Raw genomic sequence first — 24755 nt, 5'->3', positions numbered from 1 at the left:
GATTTAACAAGAAAAGCAAAGACTGCCAAAATGAATTAGCTGAACAGCAAAGGTAGATGCAGCTCAGTGATGTTTACCTTTGCTCTCTCTTTGTCCTCCTAAACTGCTACTTTTATAAAACGAGGAGAGAAATGACGTGCCAGTTTCTCCCCGTGTGTCCTGCACTGAGGCATTAGAGCGCTGGCATATGGATAACAAGCAAGTTTCTGATCCTGAATTGCCTGCTTTTACAGTGCCCACTGGCTTTCTCCCTCACACTTAAAACTATCACCTAAACTGGAGTGTACATGTTGTACTCCACATGTTCCATTTAGATAGCAAGAAAATACACATCTGTGCCACAGCCTCTAGGAGAACTGTGGAATAATACTGGCAGAAGTAAGAAAGTAGGGTTCTGTATACAATGCATATCTGACTTTCTTACTGACCCTTCCCTCAGCCCCATCAGCACACAAAAAGTGTGCTAGACCATGGCCCTGGTGCAAGGGAGGTAACTGGAGAATCGAACAACTACTCAAGGGATTCTTAGAATAAAAATAGAGCGAATCAACAGCAGTCCACCTATCTTACCATTATATAAGTTTTTCTCAAATGCCTCCAATCACAGACATTGTAAATTTCCAATGTGAAACCAAACACTACTTGTCACAACAAGACACAGAACTGTAGATTAGCTGTCACCAGCAATACCGAAGACAGAAGATTACTGAAAAAGTCTTTCTAAATCAACTCAGGCAGCAAAATATTTTAAAAAATAAAATTTTAAAAGCAGCCAGGTAGACAAGATAAACCAAGAAAATTATTCTCAGCTTGAATAAAAAGAAGTCCTACGAGAGATTAACAGCTCATTACTGTTCCCAGTCCATGATACTAGCTGTATTGTCCAGAGCACCAGTCCAAGACCACAGCTATTAGAGTCCAGGGAAGCTGCTGGCCTGGTCAAAGAGCAACAAACACTATACAGGCAGTGTCTGTACTCAGAAGAAAACACTTTTAAAACATCTACAACTAGTCTGGAGAACCAAGATGTCCAGACTTAGCATGTAAACAATGTTAGATACAGCTCAAAGTGAGTCCCAGTGTAATTCTAAGTTCAAGGAGGAGATGTGGAAAACATTTTTCAGTGCCAGCTGCTCATCTGCAAGCTTCTCTTTGGCTTTCTTCACAAGGTCCTGCAACTATTTACTTCTGCATGGTCCAGCACAATTCAGTGCAAGAAGTGGATGAAGGTTTGTCAAGAGAGGTCATAATTTTTGTTAAATCAGCTGATACAACTGTAAAGTCTAAAGAAACTTTACGGCAGAGAACTGCTTCAGTTGGACCTTCTAGCTTCCTGTATCAGATCTTGGAGGGCTTGTACACCCATGTCTTCTTCAGTTTCCCACCCACATCTATTACCAGTTGGCTGAATACAAGACATTATCTCTTCTTACAAAGCCTGTAAGCCTCTCTACTACTATATGGTGAACATCAGCTTTCCCAGTATCCTTTTTAAACGTTTTTTTCACCCTGCACTATAAGCAAACCTGTTGGAACTGCTTCAGCTGGCAGCTGCTGCTTTTCTCGGAGCTCCCAAATGCGCACACTGCCATCTTCTGAACAGGAGATCAGCTGCCTGTAAAAACAGTTGTTAAGCAAGACTAGCATGGATACTTATCTGCACAAGTCACTTTGTGACATTTCTATAGAAGAAATAGCAAGTGCCTTGGGGTCTACACAAGTTTGCTAGAACTCTCAAATGTAGCAGGACATCCAGGTGTTCCATGCAAAACAAGGTGCATTTTTATCATGACAAAATATAGTGGACTTGCAAAATAGGCGGAAAAAAATTACACATTTTCAATCCCATTTTAAAATCACACTGCTTCATAAAACAAAAAATAACAAGTCTAGACTCTGCAAACACAGTTCCACTAATGCCTTCCATAAGCTTACTTTTTTCTTATGGGAAAATAACAAAAAGAAACATACTTCTTGTCATTACACATTTAGAACAGTTTAGAACAGCACATGCATTTGCAAGGCCCTAATTTTTATTTTCCGACAGGATTTTTCTCCATTGAAGAAGAGTATAAAGGGATCTAATAACACAACTATGAGATACATATAATGTAGCAAAATGTCCAACTTGGCGGTCAAAATAAGTTCCAGCTAGAAATTCAACTGGACAAATGCTAGAAGTTATTATTATTTTTTGCTTAAAAAAATTTCAACTGTTACAAAATATTTAGTGAAAAATATTTACTGAATATGCCATAGGCCTTTGCTTTATAGAAGTAAAATGCTATTAAGCTGTATTTTCTCAGTGTAGACAAAAATGCTTTATCAGGTTTAATTTTGAAAACAGTCATTTTACTCTAAGCCTGTGCATTAAGCATACTATAGTTTTTTCACACTGAATTACAATGTTGTATTTTCAAAAATCAGATCAACAAGCTCCATCTAATAAACGCAGATCAAACTAAAGATCATGTCCCTGCCCCAGAAATGAGATGTAGCTTTGCAGACTGACTCTAGCCACTCTTCCAAGTTCTGCATTTCTTTACTGCATTAACAAAATGTACCATGACTTGTACCTGTTTGGAATCTTCTCAATGTGCAGTACAGAAGAGTCGTGAGCAGTTCTTTGGCAGGCAATCACACGCTTCATTTGAAGATTATATACGTATATGCCTTTCCCAACAGCAGCAAACACACACTGGAAAGAAAATTCAATGGAACAACTTGCAGAAACAGATACTGAAAGATCACTCTGCGTGTAATGGATTTCCAGCAGTACTATGACGTCATCTGGCCTCCATTATCCAGCTTGTTTCTGTCCTTGTGTTACTGCTTTATCCCAAACATATGAATTAGCAAGTAACAGAAAAAAAAAATGATTTTTTGAGGAAATGAGAGACATGTTCCTATACTCTAAGCAGTTGTTTCATTTCTGTATTTTCATCCTGTACCTTACAGTCTAAGCAGAAACACATGAACATATTTCCACAATTAAATATTTATGTTCTTACACTAAAATAATACTCTGTGTTTTGACAAATTCTTGTTTTATCAAGAAAGACTGAGAATACTGGAAGCTGCTCTGCATTTTTGCCCTATTTTTTTTAAACTTAACTGAAGCTGCAAAAAGAGGTCTTGCTCAAACATGTAGGTTTTACAGAGTGTAGAAAAGGAACTCTCTCACAGAAAGGTATTGTGCAATATTGCAAATACTTGAAACCATTTTACATTCAATGCTCTTCAGAAAAAGTGCAGGGATTCTGTTTCATAACCATCATGGCCTTAAGAAGCCATAAACAGCTCACAGATCATTGGACCCAGACCCTCTCATGACTTGTAATGATTTTAGACAACTGCATGTACGTATTCACAATAAATATTTGGTACCAAACAGAGGACTGCAAAATGCTTCTATTCAGTACATATTTGGATTTTGAATCTACCCTGTTTAGGTGATAGTATGCTGAATCATTTCCCTGAATGGCCTGCTTCCATCTACACAGCCCAAACATTAATGTCTCATAAGCAGTCAACATTTTGTAAAACTGGTAACCCAATGTCTTTGACTAAGATTCCATATACTTATATGTATTCAACCATGTTTTGACACTTCTCAAAACTCTTTGTCCAGGTTTTTGTTGCATTTTAGTTTTGGCTGGTTTGAGAGTGTTTAGGTTGTTGGGGTTTTTTTTTGGTGGGGGGAGGATTGTTTTGGCTTTTGCTTGGTTGGGGTTTGGTTTGGTTTTTTTCTTCTTATGCACATGTGTGGTGGGAGCTCAAACAGCTCTGAAACTAAGCTTAGATTTGTGATAGCACTCTACTAAATCAAGCAAAAGCACTATGCCCATTATTATTATTTTCCTGGTTTTGTGCTATGCTCAATTCAATGGCCTTCAACACCACTTTGCCACTCATGTATCTCAGCCTTTTCTCCCTTACAGTCTTTCGCCTTAAGACAGGCTCCTGAATTCCATATAGTCCTTACAGCTTTGCAAGACGCTCTTCACAAATCACTCTTTTTTTTTTTTTTTTTTAAACACAAGCCCCAGCAAAACTCTGGTCATTTCAAACCCGATGAAGCATAAATTTTACACCTATCTTGACAGGCAAGCTAAATACACACACACATATATCAGGACAGCAGGTGCACTCCTTAGCATGGTTTCCTAGTATTGCCAAACCTTCACCATCCCATTCGTCTCTGATGACGTTTTGCCTACAAGCTCGGTATCAAACTAGACATCTTCTCCAGTTACTTAACTACCAAGCTGCCTACAAAGTTCCCAACAGACAAAATACCAATTTTATTTTTAAGATATGAAGAACAGTGTTCTGCTTTTAGGTAGCAGGTAACAAAGTAATTCATTATAGAAAGTGGTAAAGAAATGTATTCCTATGTAAGAACTTTACAATACAGACAGCTCCACCCTAAAAGCACCTTCTATTTCAGGATATTATGCTACAACTACCTTTTCCTCTCATGATCCAAAAGTATCATAATAAATAAATAATATTCTGCAGCAATTTGTTTAGTTCACTTCCATGAAAGGAAGAAAATCCTCAGCAGCCTTGGATTCCACATTCAATGTTTTAATCACTTCTGAACTTCCCAAAATTCCTTCCCCCTCCCTTTAAAACCCATCCATGTAGCTTTCAAGCAGGGATTCAGAACGTTTTGAAGACAAATTTCAGAACTTCTTCTGAACAGGGCTGGCTTTTGCTCCTTCTAGAACTACGGCACCCACAACAAAACCACAGAGACAAGTACCTCTTTCACACGCACACAGACACACAAACACACCAATGTTTCTCTCTGCAGTGTTTCAGGAATGCTCTTTTCACAGACAAATGCATCAGGTGACTACTTGGACCTCAGCCTACATTCCGGATTTTCCACAGCTTTTATTTTGTGTCTTTGAATCCATTTCCAGGAATCCCTTTCTTGCACATTAAAACAAGTAAACTGAAAACACAAAACACTTGACCGTCCTGTGGTAAGGTCATGGTCATGCCACCTCACTTGAAGTAGTTCACTATTTAAAGCTTTTTACCTCCTCATCAGATGTTAAGTGTTGAACTGAAGTTTCATTTGAGCTTTGAGATAACTTTATTTCTGGCTGTACATCTGGATGAACAGAGGACTCCCAGAAGTTGCACTCAGATGCCTGCTTTGTCCAGTCAAGTGCATCCCAAACTATTAACTCACCCACATGAGAACCTGTCACAAAAGTAAAGTCTAGAGGGGAAAAAAAACACACACATACTAATCGCATTATATAAAAAAAATAAATAAATAATCCATTTCACACAAAATTACAATCCTAAAAAGCTAAAAAAGCCTATTTTCAAGTGCAGCTATGTAGAATGTGCACTATGTAACTGACAAAAAACTCTCCCTTTGACTGAACATTCATTTGATTATGTAGCATAGCTCAGATGAGCAAAAGGAGATGAGCTGTCTCATGTAGCATTAAAACTAAGAAGGAGAACATCCACCAGCCACAGGGCACAGTTCAGTATAGCAAAGGGAAGGAAAACCATCAGATGTACAAGTATTTGAAGTTCATTTGTTGCCTATATACAAGACCCTTCTATTCCTTGCACAAGGAGGTGTACCAGCACCCCTCAGACACAGCAAAGCATGTCTCTGCCATGAACTTAAATACTGATGAAAAACTAAATGGATGAGTTAATGGCAAGATTGAAGTAGCTGCTCATGAATTTGTTAATAACACATGGAAAGGAACTACTTCAACAATACTTAATACACGTGGCGTTTTGTCTTTGTAAGGCCAATACTGTTTCCCCTTCATAATCATAAAAGAGAAAATAACTGCAATGTATATACACTCTCTATCACATCAGAAATAGGTTGTCCTTGGCTCTGGGCATGCTCCATGAAAAAAAAAAAAGACGGAAGAACAAAGTACAAGTGGTTTATAGCTGTAGTAGAGTAGACAGAATTTCAGGTAGTAGCTCAGTATTGCTCTAACAGGCAGCAGAGATTGCATCACTTTCCAGGGCCTCTAAATAATGGATCTATATGCAGGCCCACATCTGCACACCCTGAACTTTCAGTTACCTTAGGACTACAACTGCAAAGGATGTGGCATTGTATATTCCATTTTAAGAACCAGAAGGAAAGAGAAAAAAAATTGCATTTTAAAGTTTCCCAACATGAAGACGAGTTCTGACCAATAACATTGCCTCTTTTGTGCCCTTTCTACATCATAACCTGCCTGATTTTATTTCACTGTTAAGCCACAAATAAACTCACTATATTTTCACATCCCACTACTGTTTCAGCTACACAGAAAGGTACATCTACTAGCTATGAAGTTTCCCTCCAGTTAAAAAGTTTGGCCCATAGTTGAAATATCCCACTGGTAACTAAGAAAACTAGTTACATTATAAAACAACTCTTACCATCGACACTGACTAGTGACAAAATGTTATCTTGATGGTCAACAAGGCGTTTTACTTCAAGGACATTCCAACCTTCAGACCCGCCATTACAAGCAATCAACCTAAAAATTACTTAAAAGACAGAGAGATAAGTTGTCTAAATGAGCTTTATCATTCAGAATAAAATGTAGCTATGCTTAAATAAAACACAATATTTCAAAAGACACAAACAAAAACATAACTGAGACAGTATAAGATGTGCAAAGCCACTCATGACCATTCATAACACCAAAAAAAATTGAGTAAATTATTTCAGTGTTATTATTAAGGCCTCTTACTACCACAACTATAGGCTAAAACACTTCAGCCTACCAACACTGAAATTCAGATAATCTTCCTACATCAGAAGTTGCAGAAACCAGAAGTGGAAAGTATAGACATCTTTACCGATAAAGTAAACTAAAAGCAAAACATACTTCTTGATGGCTCATCTGACTGAAAACTATCATTCAAAAGGATGCAATATTCTCTACTAAGGCCATAAAGATCATCAGGAATTAAGACTTTATTTTAACCAATCTTGGAATTTCTTTTATATCTCAAGGGCACTGCAGAACTGTGGAAAGTTCAGAAGTAAGTCAACATTGCATACCGATGCCAAAATACAAGAAGACTATTTGCTCCTGATTCTTTGATCAGAATATCAGATTGCTATTTTTTAGCTAAGTGTTTAATCATATTGGGCAAAGTCTGTTTTGCTGATTCAGTGCTCTACTTTCACTCCTGGATTTTTTAATAAAACATTCTGTTTAAAAGACTGTATCAACAGCTAGCTGATGATTTACAGTTTGCACAGACAGAAAACCCTGTCCTCAAGTGAGCAACAGAGACTGTCACATTGTCTCATTATAGCTTTGGACAGTATCATAAGACTGGCAATATCTCACATGCCTGATGTTAGGATAAGGAGGCTCTAGAGAAGCCTAGTATCTCACAATTCAGGTAATGAGATCCTGACCTTCTCCAGGGCAAATGTAGACCACCACAATCAGATTTGGATGGGTGACAATAATAGCAATAACAATAAGAATATAGTAAAGTTTTGTCATGCAGAATTCCTGAATGAGATTAGCATTGTCTGACAGTCAAATAACAGAAAAAGGAAGAAGGTTGCTAATCACACCCTAGTACCATTCACTACTCCTATACAATTCCAGCAGCATGCTCTTTACATGTATCTCTGACAAGCAGCTGTTACAGAAGTATACGAACATTTAACAAAATGTAAACATACTCACTTAGCTCTTTGCCAACAGCTGCCGCAACACAATTTTTAGGCAATTCAACCAAAGCAGTAATACCTTTGAAAAAATACAGGAGATAAGGGAGAAAAGGATATTCATTGACCATAATAAAATACAGCAAACTGTTAATTCCTTCTTAATAAAGTTGTTCACAATCTTCCTTCCATTTACAAGGTATGATAAAAATAAAAGCATATTGCCTGACGTGAAAGTTGAACAGCACTAGAAATGAACAGATTACCTCAGATGGAGACAGAGTCAGGAGTTTTGGTCCTGAATCCAGGAGAATTCTGAATGTCAAACTTGAAGCTGAGGATCAATAATCTTTTTACTTTAAATACAGTTATCATATTTATGTCCTAATCCTGGACAGTATTAAGGGTAATTATTTAGACTCTCAACATACGCAGTTCCGAAGTTTTTAGATACTGCTACTACCACAGTATGTATGATACTAAAATACTGTGCAGAGCCAGCTGAAGAAGAATAGGTCACAAGATAGAATGCCCAGCTTGCTGTTACTGTGCCTTCACCCTGCACAGAATTCCCTCAGTCTGTGCTGCCATACAATTAAAGGAAAATTCCCCAGTGTCTCTTTCCCCACAAGGGAAGCAAGAGATGAGGAGGGAAGAGAGGGTGCATGCTGCACATCTTATTGATCACTTGTACAACAGTTTCAGCAGCACCTCATGCACTACACTACCACTTCCAACTGGTATCTGGCATGGTATTTCACATTGACCTAAAAGAAGTATTAATATACTCAAAGATTCAGAGGTTTTGCCTACCACTACTCCATTCTATGACAAAAATATGAAAAATATTGTTTCCAACTTTGAAATTTGTTCACAGCTTCATAGATATCTTTGTAAAGTATGCTAATAACATGCAACAATTTTCTTTGCGTGGACAGATAATATATAAGCTTATTAACAGAAAAGTGTGACTGACATGGAGATCTGATTACATCTACTGTATTTGTATCAAAGCCTGCACTATCTATATCAAAAGTATTAACTCTTAATAATAAAAAAGAAATCTTTACTGCTTTACTACTAGAAAACTTTACTTAGGAATAATAAAACTCCCACTTGTTCACAGAGAAAGGCAGCCAAAGCATCTAGTCCACATTAGAGCAAACATGTACAAATCAGCATCCAAGGTCTAAGCCTGTAAGTCCAAGTTAACTACACTTACTGATGTCTGACATATTCTAAAATTCACACAGCACAGGAGACTAAAAGCAGCCTTAATTCTGAAATGATTAAGTCTGACATTTAAAAAAAATAGAGAGTGACTTTAATACATAATGTTATCATTAGAATTAAAGAGAATTTGCCAAGTTGGTTTTGCATCATTATACAGATCCATTTTACTTGCACTTTAACAGCTATAATGAGTCATTTACATTTTTACCTGCATCAGTAAGATGACTGGTCTTACACAAGAGATCTAATTTTCGGTTCCAAACACACAGATCACTCCCTCCAGACAACCATACATTCAGTCTTTGAAGAACTGTCAAACACTGCAGAACAAAAATCAGATATATGTCCCCTGCAAAAGTTCTACAGGGAATTTCTCAGTGAAATGATCATAAGCTGTAGCTAGATAAAGCTGTAAGTACTATAAAATGAAGTATTAAGGTGTCACTTTTGTGAGAAATATAGATTTAATTACATACTATATGTTACATTTTTTCTATCAAAAATGCAAAAATTGATTTTTTCAATTTTTTTTTACTATTAACATTCAAGAATTAGTTTGACTGTAGGTTGTCTTTTCCAACACAATAACAAAACCAAGCCATAAAGTGACCTTTGTTCTACATCCTTTCAAAAAGAAAACTGAGGTATTAAGAATTCCAAAAACAAATTCAGAATTGTGCTTACTTCTCAGCCACCCATTATCCACCTGTTCTTAAACCAAACACTCACGTTCATTTTAACACACCTGCCCATATGGTCCATAAGCCACACATAATAGGTTCTTATATACAAGAAAAGAGCAGACATACCTAGGTTTTCCTTAGCTTACCTTGACAGTAGAATGGAAACATGACACTTTCTGAACCTGTCTGCCACTACTGCAATCCCAAACCTGACTTTGTTCAATAAGGAAACTGAAAGGTTTTTAATATATTATAAATATAACTGCTGTGTTTGTAACTAAATGACAAATCAGGAAATAGGTATGGAGAATGTCAGTCTTTAAATACTGATTGTGTTTTCAATATTTGTCCAAAATAAGATATTAATAATAGTCTGTTACGGATTCATTTTTGTAACAAGGATTTCATCTACCTGTGAGCAATAACTAGTGAAATCCTAGTGTAAGTAGATTATACCTACTAGATATTATCAGCCAATAAATTTAAACAACCTGCACCCCGTCTCAATGCTACATTTAAAAGTAAAACCACAAAAGCCCATTGAAATTTGAATCTTCTCCAGATATAAGGATACAATAACTGTTCTATCAGCTGATGCTGTTAAAATCAAGTGGTTTTTTTCTTCAGAAGCATCTGATGAAGGAAATGGTGCTATAGCTGTAATTTTTTGTGTGTGTCCATGAAGTTCAAAAAGTTTTTCTCCGCTCTGAAAAATAAAAACATGGAAAATTAAAGTGAAATTTGGAAAATGCTTACTATAGCATACAACTGTAGTAATAAATGTCACATAATTGTTTCATAAGGTTGCTCAAAATTTTACAGTCTGAGAATTCTGCCTTAATTTGAAAGTTTGATATGCACTGTTCAGACAGCACAGTATGTCTTTCTTTTAGACTTCCTATGGAACAATCAAACTTGTATGCCACCTCTCCTTAACACAACTCTAATGCTCATCCCTTCTCTACACTTTTGTCGATGATACAAAGACACAGAGCAGAAGAGCAGAACAGGTATCATACTTACAGCACTATTTCCATGATACAACTAATGTCTTAGTACGGTTTTCAAAAGTTATAAGAAAGTTTTTATCACAGCAAGCAATTAAGGCCTTGTTTCTGCATTGCATGAAATGTTTAACTTCCACTGACTTTGGTATCTTTCCAATACAGCTTTGTGTCACCTCTCCATTTAGTCTAATCAGGTATACTACAAATAGATACCGGTAACAGAGCCACCGAAATATACTTAAAAACTTAAGTACGTATATAAATCTTAACAGGATTGCTACATATTTGTTGAGTAACTAGTCAACATTTGAGTGTTTACAGCAAACCCAAACATATTTTAAAGGAAGGCTTAAAGCCACAAATTCATACACATTTCTGCTTTTCATAGCATCATCTCCTCACACATTTCTATAAAAATCACTACTGTCTTTCCAAAACATTCTAACTTTTAGAACTTACTGTTCTCTTGTGTTCACACATCTTTTACTTTCCTAGCTCTCTTTTGTAAACTCAGATTTGACAGACTCCCTCCACTTTTACATTTTCAAGCCATAGCCCTCCAGCAACTCTTATTTATTCTGCTTCTTCCCTACTAGATGCCTCTAATTCCTAAGAAGTTAGAAGAAACTAGCTTCTACCCTCTCCAAGAAGTCAGAAGAAACTAGCTTCTACCCTCTCCAGGCTCACAAGCAATCCCAAAAAATAGCTAACCTGAGCATTCCACAGAAATATAATGCCATCATCTCCTGCAGATGCAAACCTGAAATAAAAAAAAAAAAAAAAAAAAGCTGTGAAAACTTCAGATGTAATGGAAAAGCCATAAACAGTTATGTAAGAAAAATATTTACAATATATGTACATATATATATATGTATCAGTTTCCAGCTTTGAAGAATAATCACATTTGTAAATCACAAATTTGTAAATCCCTATTAGTTTATAAACTGAAGTCAGTACATTTAAATACGTATTTATCAACATATACTTAATATAAGAACAAGGCTTAAGAATTTCAATGCATAGTATTATAAATAGAATCCCACATTATAGAAACAATTCTTTTGTTTAAAAACGTGAGATCTTACACACCAAAGAACAGCAAAAAACCAAGTACTATTATTCAGAGCCAACTAACTGCACGACATTTAACAAGTTACAAACTACTCATCTGAGCTCAGCCACGAGTAGAGGAGCCTGGTATTTATAGTGATACTTTAAACTGTAGCTTAAGTTGCTTAATTTGACTTCTGCTAAAAATCCAGCTTGAAGGCATACCATATGAGGAACAAAAAAGGTTCATTAATTTCAGATTAACAAAGTTAGACCTAAATTCAATAATTTTCTTTAGGCTAGACTGGATATCTAACTACCTGCCTACAATTGCACCTTAACAACACCACAGCAATACCGTAGCTGGCACACACATCCCAGCTATCTCAGTAAATGTGTACTATGAGTTGAGAAAGCCTAGAACAGAAGCAAAACCTTCCAAAGATAATTCAGTTGTTACTTGCAAATATATCTACCTTCTAATTTTTCCTTTTGTTTTAAACCTTCACTAAGGGTGAAGTCGATATTTAGAAAAAAAAGATTTGTCCTATGTGCAAGAAAGTCATGAACAAGAGAAGTTACATCCCTTCTGATAATTCTTTCGTTACCAGCTGTGAATTATTTCATTTACGATATGCTTGTTCTTTCTTTTAGACTCTTTGCAATTATACTGATTGTGAAACTTGCTAATGTGAAACTTGCTAACAGAGTAAGTTTTCTGACAAAGCCATGGGGTTTTTTTCCCCATATATTCTTCTGTTTTATTCTATTACAGGGCGGAAAAAAAAAAGTGTAAGCTATATTTTCTTCATATATGTCATTACTTTATATTCAATCAAGCCCCTTCTTTAAAAAGATTTGAGCAAAAGAATAATCTTCGATGCACACTTCTAATTAATTTCTTATCTTTAGTTGCCTTTTAGCTCTATTATACCCTGTTTTGTGACAATGACAAGAACTTAAAATAGCAAGACTGTCACAATTCAGGAATAACTTTAACCTCCAACTCTTTTCTTGAGTAATATTGGAGATGTGTGTCACTTGAACAAAATTTTGGGAAGAAAACTGGTCTTTGAAAGACAGCATGACTGTAATTCGTCAACACAGAAGACCCTAACCCTAACCCAACCCAGAGTGCTGTTCTGTGCATTTTCCTCCTCATCTTCTAACCAGGATTTCTGTTTAAATATAAAGGTATAGTCATTCTACAGCTACATTCTGTTCATCAAGTTGGAGATTCACGGGTCACCTGATTCTTTTCCAGTCATGATCACCATCATCTATAACCTTCTCTGCTTCCTCAAGGAGCAAGAAACGGTCAAATAAGCAACAAAAAACACTATTCTTCAAATGTATTATGAATTCAGTTTAGTTTAATGTGTCAAATGCTAGAGTATTACATGCAATTTTATCTCAGTCCAGTTTTTGGAATATTCTTGCTGAGGCTTAGCCTTCTTTAGTGATCTTCCAATCAATATGACCCTTACTTTATGTTCAAAAAGTACAAGATAAAAGAATAATAATAATAAATTAAAAAAAAAAAAAAAGGCAGTTTTCTGTTACATTTATACAGGATTTATTTAGTATCTTCAAAAACCAATCTGAGAAAATTTTCCACTCGCTGGTTTTAGCTGAGCCACTGAGAAACAAGAAAATCCTTCTGCAAAATTCTCACTAAGATGATATTATCTAAAGACATGAAGCGTGAAACTTGGCTTACAATAGTTGACAAAAAGCACACAATGGAATAGCTGCAGAAACTAAATAAAAACATTTCAGAAGCTGAGTAACAATACTAATTTTACTGAAAAGAATCAAGTGAAAAATCCTATCAGCTGTTTAACAATCCAGAAACTACTATATTCTTGATAAATAAAACCTCAGAATTACTGTCCAGTGAAGCAACTCCCTTAAATTCCTCAAACCCTCAGAATATTAACCAGCTATATAACTTACTTGTTATCCATATGCTATTTTTATAACCTATCTTCAATGCGGCCATGCCATGTTTAGTTTTACACTGATTATCATTAGTTTAGCTTCAATAATTTACTCCAATAAAGCCCAAAACTGTAAAAGATTTCTGTGCATCCAACAGTGCATGTAATCTGAGAATACTCTGATTATTTCCATAAAGATCAGGTATATTTATTACGTGTTTTGGGAAAAATGTATTTAGAGGAAAGGTTTTTTTAACAACTTATCTGAGAATAAGTATAATATAACTTATCTCTTCTCCAGGCTGAACAAGCCCAACTCTCTCAGCCTGTTTTCATAGCAGAGGTGCTCCAGCCCATGACTTCATGGCCCTTCTCTGGACTATCTCCAACAGCTCCATGTCCCTTTTGTTAGAAGCCCCACAGCTGAACGCAGCACTGCAGTGGGGTCTCATGAGAGCATAGTGAAGGGGCAGAATCACCTCCCTCAACCTGCTGGTCACAATTCTTTTGATGCAGCCCAGCATACAGTTAGCCTTCTGGGCTTCAAGCACACACTGCTGGCTTGCTTTCAATTTTCCATTCACAATATCCCCAAGTCCTCCAAGAGAGGGCTGCTCTCAATCCAGTTATCCCTCAGACTGTACTGATCATGAGAGTTGCCCCAACTCAGGTGCAGGACCTTGCACTTGGCGTTGCTGAACTTCATGAGGTTTGCACTGGTCCACCTCTCCAGCCTGTCAAGGTCCCTGTGGATGACATCCCTTTCCTCCAGTGTGTTGACTGCACCACACAACTTGGTGTCATCAGCAAACTTGCTGAGGATACATCAATCCCACTGTTCATGTTGCTGACAAAGATGTTGAATAGCTTCGGTCCCAGCACCAACCCCTGAGGGACACTGTTCATCCCTGGTCTCCACTTGGACATCAATACATTGACTGCAACTCTTTGAGTGTGACCATCCAGCCAATTCCTCATCCACTGAGTGGCCTATCCTTCAAATCCATACTTAGATCCCTGCCTAATCAATGTGCAGAAGAAAAGAACGTTCCTACACAAAACACCTGCTGTACACTGCAAGGATGTAAATGAAACACTTACCCGTGTTACCTTAGTGTAGTATATTGATTAATATATTAGAAATCCCCTTCTGTGCCTAATCCATAAAAGATATAAATTACTAGAACTCCTTAACAGAGAGACTATTGCCTATTACTTACATTCTTAGTTCTAACAGTTTTCTATTTAATCCTCCACATCCGCCAAGAGTCACTATGCTTATTATTGACTAAAGGTTTCGCAACCTTACTTTTAAGGCAGATAAATATTTCTTCTCTTTCAGGATTAAGTTAAATTACAGAACATGCAGGGTTAACTTATACAAAACTAGGCTAGAAGCTAGGTCGTAACATAAAACTACCATAATTTGTTCTCTTAAATGAATTCACACTACAAAATGATAATGGCAAATGTAGTGACTTCACCTCTGCTTCGTAACCAGTTTTTCAGTTTCTAGAAACCTCTGTCTTCAGAGTTCAAAATAAAGTTGGACCTAATTACAAGGAACTAAGAAAGGAACAGATAAAGACTGTCAGGGAATATATAAAACAAAAGCACACAAAGCTAAGAATTAGATGAGAGAAAAAAAGCAACTGCCAAGTTATAAAGAAGTAGTACAGCAAGTTGAAGACCAAATTGGAGGAGATATGTAATGCAGAGGCTAGGCGTATGTTGAATTTTACTAAGAAGTCATTCTAAATGAAGCGTTGATAAGTTCAGAAAAAAGTTGCATTAACTGAAACTCAAGTGAATTAAGCACTAAAGTTTCAGAAGAAAGTATAATACAACATTGGAAAGAAAGAAACAGCAACATTCAATATTGCTAAAAATGCTGAGAATGTCATGTTCAATTGCTATAGTGTATCTGTAGAAATCTATTACATTCTTTTGTAGCACCAAAAGATGAAACAGCAGCTGCTCTCAATTCAAAAACCTAACGCATGCATCCACTCAAAACAGAAGGAGACACTACTGCATATTGTCCAGGGAGAAAGCCTGAAAGAGAAGGGTGGAATTAGCTAAAGGTATTTCTTTCAAACTATTGAATTTTTACCAAGAAATGTAACTCCATCACCATTATTTTCTCATGAAAGTACAACTTACAAGAGAAGCCAAAAGATGTAGTAACATACCAAGAAAAGGGAGCATTCATCCCCTGCCTTTTTTAACTCCAAACTTTTCCTACCCTCCCCACCAAAAATTAAAAGATCGAATTATAAATATTACTAAATTTTCGTATTTTCTGAAGTATTGCCAAGGATGCTGTGAAACAATTTGAAATTAATTTTCATACCTGCAATCATCTATTTGCACAAGAAATCGTACTATGTCTTGATGACCTTTCAACACAAGGAGCTCCGTGTAAGGATTCTGTATTTGTTCTTCACCAATTGTCTGTACAGATGATTTCTAAAATTCATAAAAAAAGGAATGAAATTTATTTTGTACTGACATCATTATTTTCATTAGGTCTTTGTAATGTTTAACAACCTACATTTGACTCGGGCAAATATACAGTTATATTGGAAGTTAAATTAAGTTACTGAAATATAATTTTATCTTAATGAAAATTGTTACAAAAGATAATGTATTACTTCAAGTAAATAATATCTTTCTATAGCATGTATTTTGAATGATAAGACAGCATTTTCACAAAGAATTTTGTACTGCTTTAATCACTGATACACCAAGATGAAAAACCAGTTTAGTCATGAGCTGTCATGTGGAGCCACCTTCATGACTCAATATCCACACATTCAGTTTTTCATTAAAATACACCTCTTCTGAGAGGTTTGTGAACCTTTCATATCTTTCATCTGCCATTCAATTTTAAAATCCTATATAAAGACGAGATATTTAAAACAAGGATAAATGCCGTTCTGTTACATAATATATAAATCATCCATTGGGAATCCATTCACAAAATACCAAAGCAAATCACTCAAAAAAAACCCAAAAAAAACCACCAAAACACCAAACCACGAGGACAGTTAATCATTTTATAGAACAGCATCTGCAATTACCCCCAACTAGACTATTAATTAAAAGAACAATCAATCACTCAGAGCAGGCTGATCACCAGACAGGGTCAATAAAATATTGTACAAGACTGCAGCCTCGAAGTGCAAGAGTTCTGCTTATCTCAATCATCAGTTTGTTTCAACAGAAGACAACTCTTTTACCTTAAAGGCCCTCCACATTCTGGAACAATTTGCTATTATTCATTATTTTAAAAATATATAAATCTAAATAGCTCAGTACTAACTCAGTGACAGCACTCTCCTTCTAGATTCATTTTATGCAACAGTCAACATCATCTTACTTTCAGACTTACTTCAACAGAACCTAGACTGTAAACCAGTTACTGAATATTGCACAACATGCAGCATACATGACTAGGAATTCTACATGAAGGACACATGTATTATCCCCAGAAACTTCAACATTTTCTTTCAGTAATATAAATTACATTCTATGACTTCCATAATGGTACTGTGAGACTATTCTTCAGAACTTAAGAATGACAAAGCTAATAAATAGGGAAAGAAATCTTGTTTATTTTTAAAATGAAGAGGTTGTCAAAATGCAAGTTCTTGTGATTTTATCTTGGTTTTGTGCTATCTGATGCATTTCATGAAGCAACTGTTCCTCATTTTATGCAATTATGTGAGAATAGCAGTTCCCATTTAAAATAATGCAGTAGAGTCTGCATGGTTACAAAGAAAAGTTGGGCAAACATGAAACTTGGGAGTTCAGCTGTCGAAAGCTAATCAAAATATTCCTTAAAAAAAGTTCTAAAAATCCTAAGCAAATCTCAGCATCACTGGATGACATTAGCAATACTGTAGACTTCCATTTTTATTTACTAATAGAAACATACAATCACAAATCAATTGCAATGCTGCTTTAAAACAGTCAGAATTTGTAGCATTAACATACCAATTCTATATTCTGTTGTTGTCACCTATTTAGTACAAGACTGTGCTACTTCTTTTGAACAATGTGTCTAATCTTACTTTTTCTTAATTCTAAGAATGCCTGTGAATACTGAAAGATACACTGCTGATGAAATACTATAGATAACAACAAAATAAGAGTTTTTCCCCCAGTACTGTCATACAAGCTGTATTCTCTCTTCAGATCTTCATTAATATTTACCAGAGTGGGGTTACATGTACATTCCTCCTCTTAATAAATCCATCTTTTACATAAATAATTGAACTCTCTTTTGCAACACCAAGTTTTTAGAAGAGAAGGCTAGATGCTGACACTAACGGAATCCATTGCCAACTTGCATGTTTTTATGCAGGACCTGAAAGCATCATTACAACAATCAGTAAAAAATGCATAATGTTCATTTCAACCTCAGAACTTCCTACAACCCTTGTGATTTCATGTCCTTAGAAGAGCGATTTTCAAAAGCAACTCACTAAAAATAAGAATACAACAGTACACAGATACATTTATGTGTATATCATGGACCATGAGAAATTAGCTTATATTGACGATGATGCTACTGAAGTTAGGCTGTTCCCATTACCAGAGCCACACTGCTAGAGATGTACACCAACTGAAAAGATCCAGGAGCTTAAGTCTTACATGATTTTCAGCTCCACAGTAGAAAAAGAAATGGGTAAGGAGAAATTTATATTTCACAAATTTAGGACAGCTTTGCCAGAAGTTCTGTCTATTCACCCAGGGCAATGTCACTTGAATACATTTGGGCTGTTCATAACTGACTGATGCCATAAAACATGGAACAAACTTCCTAAGTCCATAGCCCACACACTGCTATGGGCTTCCTTATCTACTTAAGAATACAGTGTCCTCAACACAAAAAGGACATGGAACTGTTGGAACAAGTCCAGAGGAGGGCCACGAGGATGATCAGGAGACTGGAGCACCTCCTGTATGAAGACAGGCTGAGAAAGTTGGGGCTGTTCAGCCTGGAGAACAGAAGGCTGAGTGGAGACCTCATAGCAGCCTTCCAGTATCTGAAGGGGGCCTACAAGGATGCTGAGGAGGGACTATTCATCAGAGACTGTAGTGACAAGACAAGGGGTAACGGGCTCAAACTTAAATAGGGGAAGTTTAGATTGGATATAACGAAGAAATTCTTTACTGAGAGGGTGGTGAGGCACTGGAATGGGTTGCCCAGGGAGGCTGTGAATGCTCCATCCTTGGCGGTGTTCAAGGCCAGGTTGGATGAGACCTTGGGTGACATGGTTTAGTGTGGGGTGTCCCTGCCCATGGCAGGGGGGTTGGAACTAGATGATCTCAAGGTCCTTTCCAACCCTAACTATCCTATGATTCTATGATCTTTAGATAAAACAATACTACATAATGCAGGAGAAAAGTACTTTCAGGCCTAACCCTTACCAGTGTTTGTTCTCCACTTTTTCAACAGAGAAGCAAAATGATCACCATCTTTCAGCAAAACAGTGGCAGGAATGGAAACAGAACCATAGAATAACAGAACAGTTAGAGTTGGAAGGGACATTAAAAAGCATCCAGTTCCAACCTTTCTCCCATGGGCAGGGACACCTTCCACTATACCAGGTTGCTCAAAGCCCCATCCAGCTTGGCCTTGAACACTACCAGGGATGGGGCAGCCACACCTTCTCTGGGCAACCTGTACCAGCGTCTCACGACCTTCATAGTGAAGATTTTTTTCCTAGTATTTCATCTAAATCTCTCCTCTGTCAGCTCAGAGCCATTCCCCCTTGTAAAAAGAACTTCTCTAGATTTCTTGTAGGCCCCTTTTAGGTACTGTAAGACTGCTATAAGGTCTCCCCAGAGCCTTCTCTTCTTCAGGCTGCACAAACCAAATTTCCTCAGCCTGTCTTCATAACAGGCGCTCCAGCGCCCTGATTGTCTTCATGGCCTTCTTCTAGGCTCACTTCAACAGCTTCATGTCTCTCTTGTGTTGGCAGCACCAGAGGTGGACACAGTACTCCAGGTGGGTTATCATGAGAGCAGAGCAGAGGGGCAGGATCTCCTCCCTCAACCTGCTGGTCACACTCCTTTTGCAGCAGCCCAGTATACACTGGTTTTCTGGGCAGCAAGCACACACTGCTGGCTCATGTTGAGCTTCTTGTAAGACAACACCCCCAAGTCCTTCTCCTCAGGGCTGCTCTCAACCCAGTTTGTATTTGTGCTCAGGATTGCCCTGACCCAGATGCAGGACCTTGCACTTGGCCTTCACAGTATCACAGTATCACAGTATGTTAGAGATTGGAAGGGACCTCAAAAGATCATCTAGTCCAATCCCCCTGCCAGAGCAGGAACACCTAGATAAGGTTACACAGGAATGTGTCCAGGCGGGTTTTGAATGTCTCCAGAGAAGGAGACTCCACAACCTCCCTGGGCAGCCTGTTCCAATGTTCTGTCACCCTCACTGAGAAGAAGTTTCTTCTCAAGTTTAAGTGGAACCTCTTGTGTTCCAGTTTATACCCATTACCCCTTGTCTTATCATTGTTTGCCATTGAGAAGAGCCTGGCTCCATCCTCATGACACTCCCCCTTTATATATTTATATACACTAATAAGGTCCCCCCGCAGTCTCCTCTTCTCCAAACTATAGAGACCCAGCTCCCTCAGCCTTTCCTCAAAAGGGAGATGCTCCACTCCCTTAATCATCTTTGTCGCCCTGCGCTGGACTCTCTCCAGCAGGTCCCTGTCCTTCTTGAACTGAGGGGCCCAGAACTGGACACAATATTCCAGGTGCGGTCTCACCAGGGCAGAGTAGAGGGGAAGGAGGACCTCTCTCGACCTACTGACCACCCCACTTCTAATACACCCCAGGATGCCATTCGCCTTCTTGGCCACAAGGGCACAGTGTTGGCTCATGGTCATCCTGCCATCCACTAGGACCCCCAGGTCCCTCTCCCCTACACTACTCTCTAACAGGTCGTTCCCCAACCTATATTGGAACCTGGGGTTGTTCCTGCCCAGATGCAGGACTCTACACTTTCCCTTGTTATATTTCATCAAGTTTCTCCCTGCCCAGCTCTCCAGCCTGTCCAGGTCCCGCTGGATGGCAGCACAGCCTTCTGGCGTGTCAGCCACTCCTCCCAGCTTAGTGTCATCAGCAAACTTGCTGACAGTACACTCAATTCCCTCATCTAAATCATTGATGAATATATTAAATAATACTGGTCCCAGTACTGACCCTTGAGGCACTCCACTAGATACAGGCCTCCAACTGGACTCCGCCCCATAGACTACAACTCTCTGGCTTCTGTCCTTCAGCCAGCTCGCAGTCCATCTCACTACCTGACCATCCAGGCCACACTTCCTCAATTTAGCTATGAGGATGCTGTGGGAGACTGTGTCAAATGCTTTGCTGAAGTCAAGGTAGACCACATCCACCGCTCTGCCATCATCCATCCACAATGTTATTTCCTCATAAAAGGCTATGAGGTTGGTCAAGCATGACTTCCCCTTGGTAAAGCCATGTTGACTGCCCCTCATAACCCTCTTATCCTTGACATGCCTTAAGATGGCATCAAGGATAAGGTGTTCCATCACTTTCCCAGGGATGGAGGTGAGGCTGACCGGTCTATAGTTACCCGGGTCCTCCTTCTTGCCCTTTTTGAAGACTGGAGTGACATTTGCTTTCCTCCAGTCCTCAGGCACCTCTCCCGTTTCCCAAGACTTGGTAAAGATGATGGAGAGTGGTCTAGCAATGACTTCCACCAGTTCCCTCAGCACCCGCGGGTGCATCCCATCTGGACCCATGGATTTATGGATGTCCAGATTGATCAACTGGTCCCTAACCCATTCCTCATGGACTAAGGCAAACCGCTCCAGTGACCTGACTTCATCTGAGGTCTCAGGAGTACAGGGCTCTTCAGGACTGCCTCCGGCAGAGTAGACTGAGACAAAGAAGGCATTCAATAACTCTGCCATCTCAGTATCTTCTGTCACCAGGGCACCCATCCCATTCACCAGTGGGCCTACCTTGCCTCTGGTGTTAGTTTTATCAGCTATGTATTTGAAAAAGCTCTTTCTGTTGTCCTTGACCCCTCTGGCCAGATTTAATTCTAAGGAGGCCTTAGCCATCCTAGCTGCCTTCCTACATCCTCTAGCAGCAGCCTTATATTCCTCCCGAGTGGCCAGCCCCTCCTTCCATGACCTGTAAACTCTCCTCTTCCACTTGAGCATACCCAGCAGTTCCTTATTTAGCCACGCAGGTCTCCTGGCCCTCTTCCTTGACTTCCTACATGTCGGGATGCTCTGCTCTTGAGCTCGGAATAAGCAATTCTTGTTGAATTCCATGAGAGTTGCATGCCGACCTCTCAAGCCTGCCAAGATCCCTCTGGATGGCATCCCTTCCCCTCAGCATATCAACCGAATCACAAGGCTTGGTGTCATCAGCAAACTTGCTCAGGGCATGCTCAATCTCACTGTCCATCTCACCAACAATGACCCTGTGCATCATTTAACTAAGCTACAAACGGAAGAACTGGACCACATCTTGACTCATGCTTTTTCAAATCACAGTATACTAAACGATAGCCAGATTTTAAATTTTGGAGAGGAAGGCAGACCAAAGTAGTTTTCTAGCATATGTTAGAAAGCTGTTGTGCATTTCCCATATTGCTTTAAAAACAATTGCAGACAAACCTGCTAATTATGACTACAATATAACCAACATTTTGACTAATGATAAAGGTCAGTGGCATCTCCAGACACTGTCATTCCAAACTGGTGCAGACTCAAATTTGCACCAAAGTAACTACTGGCATTTGAAAGCCACCATGATATTGTCATGACTTGCTCATGAACAGCAGCTGAAAACTAATTACTTCCTCATATTTGTCTGGACTACAAAACCACTAAGTGTAAGGAGCCCTGCAATAGTGTTAATAAATTCTAGTTAACTCCAAGCTCAGAACTTCAGCAGTGTCTAAGGGACAAGAAAATCCTGATAATCTCTCCTCCAAACCCACTAAAACTCTTTTCCCAAGTGAAGCAACAAGATGTCAGTATCACCACCCCACATAACTTACTTTATGAGACACTAAGAAGAAATGCTGCAAGACTACTACAAACTACAACTAGGCCACACAAATAATAACTTACTGCCTACAATTCACATTGACCGGGGAGTCCCGAGGGCAGGACTCGATACGTTGGAAGCTACGCAACATAATCCTCACTTACTCAGGACGCGCTGAACAGGCAGAAGGAAGCCAGAGCTCTCCTAACAGCGACGGCTCTCAACCCCTTCGGCTTGCGGGATTTGCTATTTCCTTTCGTGTTTTTCCCCTCTCCTCTTTCTCTTCAGCGGAGCCTGTAACCCCTTTTATCAACTAGCAGGTTTCACAAGCTGCGCGCCACCCTCGAAGGCCCCTTGCTCCGGGGAGCTCTGAGTAGGTCCCAGCCGTGCTACCACACGGGCAGCGACCCGCCCCGACGGGAAGATCACCGCCCTCACACCGGTCCTTCCACTGCTGCCCAAGGGCCTGCACAGGCGCCATGCCTCATGAGGGAGGCTGTCCACACGGGCAGCACCGCGGCCCGGCCCGCGGGGACAACGCTTCCCCTGGCCCCGCCTCCAGCTGCTCTGTCCCCCTTTCACCACGCCCGCCTGCCACCTTACCTCCGCCAGGCCCTGCGGCTCCCGGCCGCCGCCAATGAGCCACCGCAGCATCAGGAGCGGCTGCTGAGGCCGCCGCCAGCGGCGGCTCGGTACGGCAGCGGCGCTGCCCCTGTCTCTCACCGCCCGCTGCACCCGCTGGCCGGCCAGCAGCGGGGCTCCTGAGGAGGGAAAGACCTTCTCAATCGAGGACCTCGCGGAGACCAGCCCTCCAGCGGGCGGGGCCGGGAGGGCCTGAGCAGTCGATCGCCGACCGTGTGGCGTGCCGGCGCCGAGAGGACGCGGCGAAGGGCGGTGTAGAGGCGGGAGCCGTGGGGCGGGGGCGGGACCTGCGGTGTTGCTCACATCAGCCTGTGGATAGTCTGTGCGGCGTAACTGCTAGGCGTGTTAATTCCGTGTAATGGACAAATAAAATACTATCTTTGTACTTGCTGCCTTGCAATTTTATGCTACCACAAAGCAATAGTTATTACCGGTTTATTGTGACCGCGTTGCCTGTTTCCTGAGGTAAACCACCATTTTTTTTCTGCCTATAACAGATTTCCCTTGGCTGTGGCTGTTTTCATTCGCTGAACCTCCTCGTCAGGATGGAGTAACAGCTACTGAACAAACACCGTGCCTTCACAGTGTGGCTGCACCACGGGACTGAACTCAGCCTCACCTCAGTCTGCTCCTCTTGGTCCTCAGCTCCATGGTCTGTGCAGCCTTTCTGAACTCTCCGTGCACACAGAGCAAGATCACAGAACCCAAGCGAAAAGGCTACACGGATACCTGGGAATAAAGGGTTAACATTGTGCCTCCTTGCTTAAGCAGTCATTTCGCTTGGTGAAGCAGAACCATAGGAGTTAAAGTTGCTAGAATTGTGAAGCAGAATTGTAGGAGTTACAGCTGCTAGGCAGAATTGTAGTAGATAAGATTCATAGCTTGTGTGATGAACATTTAAAAGACATTCTTGTTTAAATAGTATCCATAGAAAGAAAAGGAACAAAAGATAACCAGAATAACAAAATTTGCAAGCTTGATAAGTTTCTGGTTTAAGATACATACATAAAACCACCTTGTACCGAACTTGTGGTTTGGATAAGAGCCGAAACCCTATTGAGTCTGCGTGAAAGCAAAAGGTTACTCGCGGTGATGAAGAGGAACTACAGGCCTTCATCCCCACGACCCCCCTAACGACCACCATCAGGAGGCACTGCGCAAGCGCATCAATGGGATGAATGACAGAAAACTAATTATAATACTAGACGGGACCAGGTTTTGCATATGTATTAGGCGTGAGGTAATCTCATGTTTATGTAATCATTACATGTAATATAAACAAACTGAGTGGCAAAGGAAAGGTGCACATGCCTTTGGAGGAGCAATCCCCCATGCGCCTCAGTGCTGAATAAAGCATACTTACTTTACAACTTTAACGAGTTGTGGAGTCTATCCGCGTATCAGCACAAACCCAATTCTTGAGCAGACAGGCAACAAAGAAACCCTTAATGTG

The 24755-nt window shown here is 39.5% G+C and overlaps 1 protein-coding gene across 2 annotated transcripts in view; it reads right to left on the bottom strand.

Annotated features, from left to right (window-relative positions):
- The window catches only part of WDR41 (WD repeat domain 41), a 29186-nt gene extending 5797 nt beyond the window's left edge, over positions 1–23389 (bottom strand). The window contains exons 1-11 of one of the 2 annotated variants that reach the window (XM_080638768.1): positions 23264–23389; positions 15951–16066; positions 11319–11367; positions 10175–10306; positions 9747–9809; positions 9126–9237; positions 7704–7766; positions 6427–6537; positions 5052–5236; positions 2577–2698; positions 1527–1615 (exon numbers count right to left, since the gene is read on the bottom strand). In XM_080638768.1, coding sequence (XP_080494894.1) covers positions 1527–1615; positions 2577–2698; positions 5052–5236; positions 6427–6537; positions 7704–7766; positions 9126–9237; positions 9747–9809; positions 10175–10306; positions 11319–11367; positions 15951–16066; positions 23264–23314 — 1093 coding nt within the window. In that variant the 5' untranslated portion in view covers positions 23315–23389. Of the gene's footprint in view, positions 1–1526; positions 1616–2576; positions 2699–5051; positions 5237–6426; positions 6538–7703; positions 7767–9125; positions 9238–9746; positions 9810–10174; positions 10307–11318; positions 11705–15950; positions 16067–23263 lie in introns of those variants that run through there. The other variant, XM_080638767.1, reaches the window with a different exon arrangement.
- Positions 23390–24755: the final 1366 nt, after the last annotated feature.

The sequence above is a fragment of the Psittacula echo genome (genome assembly GCF_963264785.1).
Source record: "Psittacula echo genome assembly, chromosome: Z".
NCBI lineage: Eukaryota > Metazoa > Chordata > Aves > Psittaciformes > Psittacidae > Psittacula > Psittacula echo.
This window is presented reverse-complemented; position numbering and strand designations above follow the sequence as displayed.